Raw genomic sequence first — 13,877 nt, 5'->3', positions numbered from 1 at the left:
AACTTTTGACAGGCAAAGTGCAATATTGATAGGTGATTGCACTTTGCCTGTCACATACATCTCGACAGAGGCAACATTCGATATGAAAGTTTCCTCTGTCGAGAAACTTCCTCACACCTCAAGAGATGCGAAGAACTTTTGACAGGCAAAGTGCAATATTGATAGGTGATTGCACTTTGCCTGTCACATACATCTCGACAGAGGCAACATTCGATATGAAAGTTTCCTCTGTCGAGAAACTTCCTCACACCTCAAGAGATGCGAAGAACTTTTGACAGGCAAAGTGCAATATTGATAGGTGATTGCACTTTGCCTGTCACATACATCTCGACAGAGGCAACATTCGATATGAAAGTTTCCTCTGTCGAGAAACTTCCTCACACCTCAAGAGATGCGAAGAACTTTTGACAGGCAAAGTGCAATATTGATAGGTGATTGCACTTTGCCTGTCACATACATCTCGACAGAGGCAACATTCGATATGAAAGTTTCCTCTGTCGAGAAACTTCCTCACACCTCAAGAGATGCGAAGAACTTTTGACAGGCAAAGTGCAATATTGATAGGTGATTGCACTTTGCCTGTCACATACATCTCGACAGAGGCAACATTCGATATGAAAGTTTCCTCTGTCGAGAAACTTCCTCACACCTCAAGAGATGCGAAGAACTTTTGACAGGCAAAGTGCAATATTGATAGGTGATTGCACTTTGCCTGTCACATACATCTCGACAGAGGCAACATTCGATATGAAAGTTTCCTCTGTCGAGAAACTTCCTCACACCTCAAGAGATGCGAAGAACTTTTGACAGGCAAAGTGCAATATTGATAGGTGATTGCACTTTGCCTGTCACATACATCTCGACAGAGGCAACATTCGATATGAAAGTTTCCTCTGTCGAGAAACTTCCTCACACCTCAAGAGATGCGAAGAACTTTTGACAGGCAAAGTGCAATATTGATAGGTGATTGCACTTTGCCTGTCACATACATCTCGACAGAGGCAACATTCGATATGAAAGTTTCCTCTGTCGAGAAACTTCCTCACACCTCAAGAGATGCGAAGAACTTTTGACAGGCAAAGTGCAATATTGATAGGTGATTGCACTTTGCCTGTCACATACATCTCGACAGAGGCAACATTCGATATGAAAGTTTCCTCTGTCGAGAAACTTCCTCACACCTCAAGAGATGCGAAGAACTTTTGACAGGCAAAGTGCAATATTGATAGGTGATTGCACTTTGCCTGTCACATACATCTCGACAGAGGCAACATTCGATATGAAAGTTTCCTCTGACGAGAAACTTCCTCACACCTCAAGAGATGCGAAGAACTTTTGACAGGCAAAGTGCAATATTGATAGGTGATTGCACTTTGCCTGTCACATACATCTCGACAGAGGCAACATTCGATATGAAAGTTTCCTCTGTCGAGAAACTTCCTCACACCTCAAGAGATGCGAAGAACTTTTGACAGGCAAAGTGCAATATTGATAGGTGATTGCACTTTGCCTGTCACATACATCTCGACAGAGGCAACATTCGATATGAAAGTTTCCTCTGTCGAGAAACTTCCTCACACCTCAAGAGATGCGAAGAACTTTTGACAGGCAAAGTGCAATATTGATAGGTGATTGCACTTTGCCTGTCACATACATCTCGACAGAGGCAACATTCGATATGAAAGTTTCCTCTGTCGAGAAACTTCCTCACACCTCAAGAGATGCGAAGAACTTTTGACAGGCAAAGTGCAATATTGATAGGTGATTGCACTTTGCCTGTCACATACATCTCGACAGAGGCAACATTCGATATGAAAGTTTCCTCTGTCGAGAAACTTCCTCACACCTCAAGAGATGCGAAGAACTTTTGACAGGCAAAGTGCAATATTGATAGGTGATTGCACTTTGCCTGTCACATACATCTCGACAGAGGCAACATTCGATATGAAAGTTTCCTCTGTCGAGAAACTTACTCACACCTCAAGAGATGCGAAGAACTTTTGACAGGCAAAGTGCAATATTGATAGGTGATTGCACTTTGCCTGTCACATACATCTCGACAGAGGCAACATTCGATATGAAAGTTTCCTCTGTCGAGAAACTTCCTCGAAACTCCAATTTTTCTTTACAACTACAATATCTTAACAATTAGCTCATCAAAACACAACCTATAAACTTTAATTTTTACTTTTGTTTTTTTCAATATATGAACTAAATTTTTTTTTCAAATTACTCCCACACTGGGAAAAGTATTTTAACTCAGATGTTGCCAGCCTCTTCATCATTGCATTAACAAGTGCTTTGACTCAGAGGTTGCCAGCCTCTTCATCATTGCATTAACAAGTGCTTTGACTCAGAGGTTGCCAACCTCTTCATCATTGCATTAACAAGTCCTTTGACTCAGAGGTTGCCAGCCTCTTCATCATTGCATTAACAAGTGCTTTGACTCAGAGGTTGCCAGCCTCTTCATCATTGCATTAACAAGTGCTTTGACTCAGAGGTTGCCAGCCTCTTCATCATTGTAAAAATGTATTACCGCTTTTTTTTTAATTCAATCGTAACATCTCAATTATCCCGCCAAAAATTATTGGGTCTAAATTGGTTTTTATTATTATTATTTTCAGAAACAAACTAACTTGTTTTTTAGGAATTTATCATTCATAAAGTCTTTATGATATATTTTCAACTTATAATGAATATGAAATTATAATTGTTATTTTGAAAAAAAATTATTCATGATCAATTCATGATTTAACCATTTCCTTCAAATTAGGAGAGCATATTCAAATATAATCGCTCATTAAAATCAATTTTTATGTTTTTTTTTAAATCGAAATTATCTCATCATAAACCATGCAAACTGACTATTTGTTCTTATCACCATGTTACCAATATCAGAATTGTCTTTACAGCCAAAATTTCGCTCGATAAAAGTCCATCCAATAGTGAGATAATTGAGCAACGAACATTTTTCCATATCACAAAAAACCTCCGCCCAATGATCATATTTATAATTCTGAATGATTGGATTCAGCTGGAACTCTTTCAGTTTCAAGATCTGAATAATCAAAACTCCATTCTGGTTTTTGTTGTGGTTCACCTTCAAGAACTTTTGTGTTTGGATCTAATGGATCTTTATTAAAATTCATTGATGATAATTTCATTGTTCTGCAGAATCTTTCTGGATCTGGACATGTGTAATATCTATCATACAAAACATTGTTTCCATCTTTGTCAAATATATGTTTGTTCATAAAAAGATTCATTTCCTGCATTTTGTTTATTACAAATAACAGTTATTTCCTTATTATTTGCATTAATTTTCATTTCAAATGATTCATAACCATTGCATTTATATTCACTGCAATTTTCTTCATGACTATTTCCTGGAAGAATTGCTTTTCCTTTTTCACAAACATAAATTGGTTGTGAAACTGTCTGATAATCTGAAACTGTGAGTAAACTAATATATGGTTCTTGTTTTGGATTATAATATGTATTATTTGCTCTGCAATATTTTTCATAACCTGCATTATTGCAATCAACTTGTGATATTTTTATTAAATAATCTATACTAGAGTAATGTTGAAAATCAAATCCTGTGAAATCCTTTTTCCCGTTATAACCATTATATTTCATTAAATAATTTGATGGGAAATAATATTGAGGAATATCAATCGCAAACCCTGAAATTGGATTTCCATCAATTGATTCGGGATGTCCAAAGACTAACGGCTTTAAATTTGCCCAATTAACTTTATAATTTCCTGTATCTAGTAGCACAGCCATTGATGCATCCGTAAATTTCTCAAATGAATTTATGTTAGTAACAGTTACGCCAACCATTAAATCACCAAAATAAGTTCTATATTCTAAATGACTCATAGCTATGCCTTCAGATCCTTGATCTTCTAATTCAATTCCTGATGGACATCTCGTTCCATTATCTCCTTCGAATATTTCAACTCCAAATCTTTTTGTTGCAAAGATATGAGAATGTGGAGTCACAAGAAAAGTGTAATTTTTCCCATATTTTGTTAAATTACAAAGAGGATTCTTATATGGAATTGTGCTTCCTTGTGGATGATATTTATGGATATCATCCACATGAAATCCAAGAGAATGAATAAATTCATGTAGAACTGTGTAAAAAAGCTATTTTTATCGTCGCTTTCATCAACAGCTTCATCTGGAACATATAATGGATTGAAGCAAATCCTTGCTAAAACAGTGCGTGAATAATAATCATTTGCTATACTTGTTTCATCAGCAAGGCAACCTACATATTGATAGGTACACACTATAATTAAATCTGTATCTGAATAAACTTGCTGTATATTGTCATGAACAATTTTAATTGGATCTAAACGTGATTGAACCTTTATAGTATTTCTTAAAAACCTGATTGCATTTTCCATTGTACCTTTGATAGCTAAAAGTTGTTTTTCTGTGAGAATATCTTTATTTTCGCATATATGAATTTCATTATTGTCCAATTTGATTTTTTGACCAATACTTCTGCATGATAATGGATCATATACTTTCCCTTCTAACATATCATAATTAACTGATATCCTAATTGGTCTCCATTTAGATGAAACTCTATCTGAATTGTCGACTCTGGAGTAAATCAGCATTTCATTTCTACAACTTTGATCATCTTCTCTCAAGAGAATGGAATATAAATAGAAAATAAACATGAAATTATTAGAAAAAAAATACATATCAAAAAATATCCAACCATTCAAAAATTTTTGGATCTCATTTTTTCAATAAAATCATAATTCCAAAACATTTTTGAAGACTGTTGTATAATGAATATGCCTCAAATTTTTCTGAGCTTTGATTCAGAAAAAATTGGGATATATTGGAATACCAATCACTTCAAATTGTTTTGGGCATTACAAATTCATGAAAAAAAATATACCCAAAAAAATTTGAATTGATGGGTATTAATTAATATCGTTTAAGGATACCCTTACGTGTCAGATTTTTTGCGCATACGAAGAAGTCATGCTAGACATGAGCTATAAACCTGAAATTTTAGCAACATATTTAAAACTTTTTAAACTACAATACACTTTAATATTCAAGAACAAAAATATTCTTTTTAGAAATTACATAATTATTTTATGTGAAATCTATATAAAAACATATTTTGCGAGCGTAACTTTTTTCTTTATAAGCACCTTATATGACTGATAAACTGTGAAGGCACATAATTGTTAATTCATAGAGTTGATATGTTTCCAAAATTGAGAGGAAATTTGAAAATTGAATACCCTTTCAATTCAATTTTCAAAAGATATCAGCTCCTTCAATAATTGAAGGACGATTTTGATCATTTGCTCTTAAAACAAGTATGCCATGGAGAAAAAAGTTACGCTCGCAAATCTGAAATATAACTATCATATAAAAAAATTAAATTTCTAATTTTTTACTCTATAGATATTATTGGCCACTTGTGTAATGCATAAAAGTTTATGTCATATGCATATATTTGGAAGTATGGGAGACGAGGGAAATTACTTCTATGAGGCACTAGGATTTTTAAAAATTTCTCTATCGGACTCACCATTCAATTTCTCGAAAATTAAAAAAAATCAATAATAGCTAAAATGTATTATGCATAACAAATTTTAATGTTACACGGTATTTTTTGAACTTCATGACATGAATTTTCTTTATATTATTTTTTTGGATTTTCTATGATTTATGCGATAGGCTGGAACAACATTGTAAGTGCAATGATATCATTTATAGAGAAATCTAAAACTTCAGCTTTCAGAACTCGCAACCACAAAAATATTCATTTGCTAAGTAAGTAAAGTTGATTAAGTTCGACACTTAGCTTTTATACGTAAAACCAAGTGTGTATTGTTATTTCTTGTTAAATTATTGAGAAAAAACTAAATTGTAAGAGAAACGATACTGATTATTGAAATAATATTGAGGGTAGCTGCAGATTTCTTCATTAACATGCCGGAAATTTGTTAATCTTGGTTTTCTATCATAAAATCTGTCGAAGAATCTAAAAACGGAGATATGAAATAGAGATCATGTAAATCTAGAGTATCCTGTCAGAAAAATAGACTAAGCATGTAACCCTTTTTTGGTCATAAACACTTTTTACCACTTAGTCATACAGATGATCATTAAATTTAAACGAGCACTTTTTGTCAGAATTTATTCTTTTACAAAGACAGAAGATTTTAGTATTATTTAATATTAGTGCTGTAGCAAAATTCAAAAAACGGCGAAAATTCAGTGAATTTGTGAATTCACATTTTTTTCGACATTTTTCTTGATATATCCATGCACATTAAGAACACAGCTTTGATACGCTTAAAAAAGCATATTTCATATGAAATTGTTAAAGAAATAAACAATTTATATAAAAATTGCACTTATGGGCAGTTTAGATATATAATTTATATATAACATATATACAAATCCATAGACAAAGTGCAATAACTACAATGTTGTAGAAAATTACAGCAGAAATACTGACTTTTTGAAGGATAATAAGAATTCTTCTAAATGTTGTATTTTTATAATTTGATTGATTTTTTTTACTATTTCATTAATCTTTTATGAATAATAATTATTTTTAATATATGTGCTATTAAAATTTCAAATTTTGACTAATATATCTAAGTTATCTGAACGAAACATTTAGAAAATATCATACTTACATTGAAATAGCAAGTAGAGCATATTAATAGCAAGTGTCTTGGCTTTATATCTATCATCTATTGTTGTTTGATCAAACAAAATTCACTCTATTATATGGTGTCAATTAATTAAAACAATTTTTAATAGTTATTTATTTAGTGCGAATAAGTGCAAACTCATAAATGAATAACTTAATAGTAGAAATGAATTATCTGATATAAATCTCACATTTTGTCCATCAGAAATACTTTAATTGCATACGCATAACTATTAGTAATACGTCTGGAGTGTCAATTAATAACAATCCCACAACAAGTAAAATTCAGATTTTTATTAAACTTATTTTTTCCTAAAAGTTTTCTCAAATTACTATATATACATATGTGGATAAAATAATAGTAATATTGTAAAAAATTAGATAATTTTTTTTATTTGAGAACCTCTCAAAAGTTCATTCAATTTATCAATTGTTTCAGTTTGATGTATATTCATTTCTGGAGCCTAAAACTTTAGCAATCATGACAATATCATATTCTCTTTCTAACTACGCAATGTAAGGGTATCCTTAAAAAAAATAATAATGCATATAATAAGTTTTTATTATAATATCCACTTTTTCAATAAAATTTTGGATTTTCCAAATTTGTTTGCTTCTGAAAATTGAGGAGTCTAATTGAAAAATTTAAAAAAATCCAACATTTCAGACAACTAGTGTGAATCGTCATTGGAAATTACACTTTAAACGGTACAATTGAAAGTCGTGTCATATGAGTGTAAGTGCATCCTTAAAAAAATAAAATAAATAAAATAAAAAAATTACCCAGATTTTCCTTACTTTTACCACTCCCCATGTAATTTCTGGGGAAAATGATAATTCATTTTTTTATGGATGAATAGATCGTTTTCCTAGAAAGGACCTCATATCTCTGGCTAAAAAGAGTGTCAGATCCTAAATAGGTTATTGATCTAGTGTACAAATCCAATAAAAAGCCTATTTTTTTGGCTTTTTTGGTGCTCATTTTTTCGAAGATCTACATGAATATGGGGAAACCATCGGATTTTTTTTGGTTAACCCACATCTTCATGTAGTCTGGACTATCTTTCCTCGAAGGACCTCTTTACGGGTGTAAAAACTCATAAAGTTCTCAAAAGATTCATTCTCGATCTCCATGCTGAAAGAATTTACAATAAAAAAGAGATCTACGCATCAAACTACAGCCATAAATGAACTGAACCCCTAAAGCTCAGCTCTTAGTTTATCAAAAACGTCGAAATCCTTCTCATTGCAATCAAATTTTCTCAATAACTCATAAGAAAAATCGAATTTTGATTAAGCTGATGTTATAGGTATCACAAATACTACAAACTTGAGCAATATCGAAATTGCCAGCAAAAGTTTGAAATTGCATTGCTCATATTTGTTTTGTAAACTAAAAATCTGCTTATATTATTCATTAATTTTTTATATATTATTCATATACTTTAATAAAAACAATACTATTTCACCTTAAAAATGAATTTCATAAGTCAATATTATTTTTTTGAAAATGTATCAATTTTCGATTAAAACAACATGAGAATAAAATTTACGCAAAATTATTTTAAAAAATGGTTTTAAAAATTTACAATTGATTAAGAATAAGATTGCAAGAAGTTTTGAAGTTTAATTTTAAGAAAAAAAATTCGGATATTATTCATGGATCTAAGTAATCTGATATTTGAGTATCGGCACTATGCATAAAACATATATTTATAGTTTTTTTGGATTTTTATGATTTTAAATATATTCAAATTTGGCAATCCAATAGATTTTTAAAAAATAGGTAAATAAAAATAGATTACATATGCAGCAGATTTAGAACATGAAACAAATCTTATAGTGACCCAAAAAAAAATTCATGATCCAAAAAAGAAAAAAATTGGCTAAATGGGAATCAAACCTTGGCATAATGAATCATTATGTCGGATGTTTACACTACACTACACCGGCAGTTCGAAAAATACCCTTGGTGGTTCTATTTAATAGCTACTCCCAACGATAGGCGGTATCCCCAGCTTTAGAGAGGTGGTAAAAGTAAGGAAAATCTGGGTATAAAATAAATAAATATTTTTAAAATTCTAATATCTGATATTGGAATTGTGTCATGGCAGCGAAAACAGATCCATAATTCTGGAAACGAATCAAAGAATCCTTTGTCGTGAATTCATTCGATATTTTTGTTTCAGAAATGATGTTTCCGATGATTTGGGAAATTTCAATTGTTGATTTCTTTGATGAGATATAATGAACATTCTTTGTTGTTCCACTATCTTCATCCAATGGGAAAAGAGTCGAAATAATCTCTTGATTCCTTCCAAAACTGAAAATTGACTCAATTTTTCCTTTCAAAACGTTTTCATCATCGATATCACAAATAATAAACAAATGTTGAAGGACGAAGTCGTTGTATATATCATTAAACTGGTCATTGATGCTGGAAATATCATTGACAAATGATTTCAATCCGTCAAGAAAAGTGACAATATTTTTGCCAACATTTAAAATCAAAAATTGAGCAGATCCAAGAGCACCGATCAATGAACTGAATACTGTTGAATGTGTGAATGGCAAGGACTGTCTCATGTGCATTACATGTATATTTGTGACATTTTTGTCGTCAACTTTTACATTTGTACCAAATGAGACAGTTGCTGGAGGAATCTTGAACATCTGGAGTCCTGTAAGTGCTGATAATATGGAAGAACCATCATTTTCGAATAAATCAAGCAAAGTTACTGAAATTGACGGCTCATTTGGAACAGATCTTGAATATGCGACTTGTGGGAAACCTGCTTTTACATGTGCGACCTTTTCTTTGACTCTGTACATGATGGTTGACTCATCTAGACCATCGATATCCTTTCTGGGAACGATTGAGAACCAAATCGCTGGGAAATTCAAAATTCCGAAGAAGAATTTCCAGCCATCTTTGAATGGTTTCTCTTTTTCGACGTTTTCTGGATAAATATATTTGGCTATTTCTCCAAATTCTTTTTCAATTTCCTGGTGAATTCCCTTTGTCACTTTTTCATCATCTGAATGGACTGCGAAGGAATTTTGAGGGTAACTGTTGTTGATCTTCATGAGTTCTGAGTAGCCAAAGTGTTCTATTGAGTCCTTGACGAACTTGGCAATAGAATTCTCATCGAAAACGTCATTTTCAATTTCGAATGCGAAATTGTTTTGGTTTTCTCCTTCTAACAGGAATGGAGCGTAAACAGGAGCATTTGCGCGTATTATTGGACATGGATCATCATTCAAAAGTCCGAAAGCCAAGTTAATCTTTCCTGGATTACTGCGATTAGAGTAAACTTTCTGTTCTTTCATATCCTTTATAGCATAGAATATGTTTCTATCTTCATCCTTTCCATTCTTCGAAACGCTGAAGATTTTTACCGCTTCATTTGTTTTTGACATGTAAAGTGGCAAAATTTCATAATTATCCAAACTTTGGTTTTCATTATATGGCAAATCTGTGTCGATTAAAGTGTCAGAAATCTCAAGAGTTCTTGGTGAGAACAAGAAATATTTTGCCAACAAATTTTTGTCGACTAACTGTGGTTTCAATGAAAAAACGGCTGTCAAACCGCTCAAATCAATTGAAATTCCTGAAATTTCTTGGTCTGTCAAAAATGACAAACATTTTGACACAATTTTTTGACAAGACTTGAAATCACTTGAAATTTCAATTGATGTCAAGTAAGGCTGTACTTTGTTGTCAACTATTTTATGGTGCAAAATGACCAATGAGTTGAAACAAAGTGAAAAAACGGTTTGTAACTTTAACCTTAAATCAAATTTTTCTGTTTCGATTTTGATTTCTGATGGAATTTTTACATCAGAGTTTGACTCCAAAAAGAACAGTTTTAATTCAGATAAACCGCTTTTTGTGTCAAATTTTCCAAGAACTAGAACTCCTTTTTCAACAAACCAAGAGTTGACAACAGAAAAATTCGATGGTTGATTGCGAAGTGAAGTGACCAATTCCATTTGATTTTGAGAGGTAAAAGTGTCAGAATTTTTGACTTTATAGAAATTGAAGTCAGAGAAAGAACCATTTGATGACATTTTCGCATTAAAATTGATTCCATCAACAACTTTGATCTCTTCTAAATAAATGTTATTTTTCTTGTCACTTTTTGTCATTAACCTTAAACTTTTATTATTTACATCTTCTTTAGAAATCTGGTTAAGTGTTTTCCTGTCGAACTGGTTCATCAAATCATTCTTTTTGAAAGCTTTTTTGATACTTTTTATCAAAACATTTTCAACGGATCCGATTCTATGCGAATTTAGATTGATTAAAATGAAAGTTTTCAAGATATCCATCTGTTCTTTGAACGTTTCCCTTGGAAGAACCTTTGACTTCTCATTTCCACATGGTGCATTTTCAAGTGGCAAAAGTGAGATGGTCTCAAATGTCAGTTTTTTAGTGATGTCAGTATTGAATTTTTTGGATAAATAATCAGGATAACTCCAAGAGTTTGCAGCTTCGTTTGCCCAGTTGAGGAGATAGTTCTTGACGAGTAACTGCTTGTAGAAGGTGAATGGGCTCTCGGATTCTTCGATGATCTCATTGTAGAGGTCATTGAATCTTTTGATGTTTGTCAAATAATTATTTAATCGTTCTTCACCTTCTACAACGTTTTTCATGATTTTTCTGAATTCTTCGGCCCCGAATTTCTGGACACCGCATCTGGGACACAAAAGCTCCGGTTTTACTTGTATTTCTTCCCTCCTTCTGCAGTAAATACATGAATTTATAAACGTTCTGTCACTTTCCTTTTTTAACGACTCCAACTTCAAAAACAACGCTTTCATTTCGTTCTCCAGGTCGTTGAACTCTGTTTGGAACACTTTGGAACGATGGCTGTCAAATTCTTCTGAAAATAATAAATTAATAAAATTATCTTGGTGGATTCCGTTGAGAGACTTGTATTGACTGATGCTGATCTGATTTGTAGAAGAAATCCAATCAATCCAACCCAAAAATTCATCAAAATTGTCAAATTTAAAGTCAATATTATTTGTTTTCGCGTTTTTTGTAACAGAACAAAGGGTATTTAATGATCCATATAATTTGTAGTTCGATAAAGTGTTTCCAATTAATAATTTCTTCGAAATTGTATCTTTTATATTATATTGAACCAATTCCACGCGAGAACAGATGCTTTTCATGAATGTAAATGAAAATTCGGATAGTTTCTTGTACATTGGATGTGCTGGAGATAAGTTATTCGGTATAAATAATATTAAATATTCTTGGTTGCCGTCTATGCCGAGATAGATGCAGGGTTTGTTGTTTTCTGAGATGGAATAGAGATATCCGTGGAGTTTTTCTGAATTTGAGAAGATATTTTTAATATCAGAAAAATGACCGATCAAACCAATGATTTTGTGACTTTTGTTACGGAATTTGTTTGCATTAAGACGAAACATGTCATTATTTATTGGACAAATGGCGTTGATGTAAGAAAGAAATGAAATATAATTTATCTTTGGAATCCAATCATCACTTTGGTATTCGAAGTTGACAAGATCAAAGAACTCTCCAAATTGATCACTAGTTTGTGTAGAAACAGTTTGGTTCTCCTTGTGAATCGTGATTTGATTCGAAATGTTGGAATTTATCTCTGCATAGTACTGGCTTGATAGTATAATGATGAATTTGTCACTCTCGATATCAAATTCGTCCTTACTTTGTAAATAGTAAAAACCGGAATTTGTGAAAAATAAAATTGTATGGAAAACACCTTCTCCATAATGTTTAAGATAGAGATTGGATGTTTCGTAATCGAATTTGCTCATTGGATTGCGGCCTGGTAAGGTAACTTTTGGTAATAATTGCTGAGGAGAGCGAGATACGCCTAAAGCTTGGAGAAAGTTGTCCATTTTATCTAGGAATCCTTGCTCTATTTCATTTGGAACAAGCTCGCGCATCAGCTGAGGAGTATTTGGATTGTCTAGCTCGATTTTTGTTGATAAACTCAAATATCTATAGAAAAATGTAGAAATATATTGAGTTTTGGTAGTGTCGAAGCCTTCAATGACTTCCTCTTCAATTTGTTTCCTTGGGAAATCAAAGTGTGAAGAGTTAAACTCCATATAAGTGATTCTATAAAAATTCTGACTAATTCTTTATCAATGGAAAAAAAAATTATCAGCATGTAATAAATTTACACCATTGTCTTAATGAAATAAATATGTATGTGTCAGCACACCTGATATTTCATTTGTTTTGACTTAATAGGATTATTGTCAAAATTTTTTTATTCAAATCTAGATTTCCATAGTATTTTGATATCATATGTCTATTATTTTGTGCTAATTCAATAATCTATTCATATCACATCCTCAATTCTATGGAATTTGGCCAATAATAGTTTTTTTTTTTTTTGAAAATGAACTGCGATTTGAGTTTTTATAATAGCATTAAAAGAGAAAGATTCGTCACTTATTTCATTAGACATGATTGGAGATTGAACTCGGAACTAATTTAAAAAAAAATATTATCATAATGAGTTGGTCTATTACTATGATGATTGCATATCAATATATTGATGAAATTAATATGGTATAAAATATATTACAATATTACAACGAATTGTTTAATTCTGGTTAAGAGGCTCCAAATCTTCTCTTCTTTCACTTTTGGTTTTTTTATGATCTATAATCAGCGCCGGTGGAATAAGAATATTAAAGATTTCCCACCTCATAAATCTAAAAATGAAATGAGTTGAATATAACAGCAATCCAAATGCTGTAGCATAATAAATTAAGATTTCGATTATAAAGCCTTTGAAAAAATAATAGTTTTCTATTAAATAATGTTTTCCTTGGATTGCATAGAGCAAGTAAAAAACTGGAGCAAATATACAAAAAGCGGATAATCCTGTTTCAATCAAAGAAAAATAAAAAAGATAATTGGAAAAAATACAGTAAGTGATAAAAATAATGTTGAAAGCATGAAGATAATTGGGATCATTGAATAGTGAAAACATTGATATGATATAATATGATATAATATAATATACAACCAATTGGATAAATATGTTCAAGATATTCACAGAAATTGTTTATAAGATATTCATTAAGCCATAAAATAGAGAACAGTAACAATGAAATGCATTTGATGAATGCTGCAAGCGACAGTTGAATATCA

General features: G+C 31.7%; 3 protein-coding genes across 3 annotated transcripts, besides 1 other annotated feature; all 3 read right to left on the bottom strand.

Moving 5' to 3' along the window:
* Nucleotides 1-2,560: 2,560 nt before the first annotated feature.
* Nucleotides 2,561-2,996: a mobile genetic element.
* Nucleotides 2,997-3,008: 12 nt separating this feature from the next.
* TVAGG3_0505430 (regulation of choline O-acetyltransferase protein) lies at nt 3,009-3,254 on the bottom strand (the record flags this gene model as incomplete). The annotated part of the gene is made up of 1 exon (XM_001326550.1): nt 3,009-3,254. One exon carries the CDS (start codon nt 3,252-3,254, stop codon nt 3,009-3,011), a length of 246 nt encoding a protein of 81 aa, XP_001326585.1.
* A 783-nt stretch (nt 3,255-4,037) lies between these two features.
* TVAGG3_0505420 (regulation of choline O-acetyltransferase protein) lies at nt 4,038-4,689 on the bottom strand (the record flags this gene model as incomplete). The annotated part of the gene is made up of 1 exon (XM_001326549.2): nt 4,038-4,637. The coding sequence occupies one exon, from the start codon at nt 4,635-4,637 to the stop codon at nt 4,038-4,040; it is 600 nt and encodes a 199-aa protein (XP_001326584.1).
* A 3,836-nt stretch (nt 4,690-8,525) lies between these two features.
* On the bottom strand, nt 8,526-12,825 carry TVAGG3_0505410 (uncharacterized protein; the record flags this gene model as incomplete). Its single annotated transcript, XM_001326548.1, has 1 exon — nt 8,786-12,820. The coding sequence occupies one exon, from the start codon at nt 12,818-12,820 to the stop codon at nt 8,786-8,788; it is 4,035 nt and encodes a 1,344-aa protein (XP_001326583.1).
* Nucleotides 12,826-13,877: the final 1,052 nt, after the last annotated feature.

The sequence above is a fragment of the Trichomonas vaginalis genome, chromosome II (assembly GCF_026262505.1).
Source record: "Trichomonas vaginalis G3 chromosome II, whole genome shotgun sequence".
Taxonomy (NCBI): domain Eukaryota; phylum Parabasalia; order Trichomonadida; family Trichomonadidae; genus Trichomonas; species Trichomonas vaginalis.
This window is presented reverse-complemented; position numbering and strand designations above follow the sequence as displayed.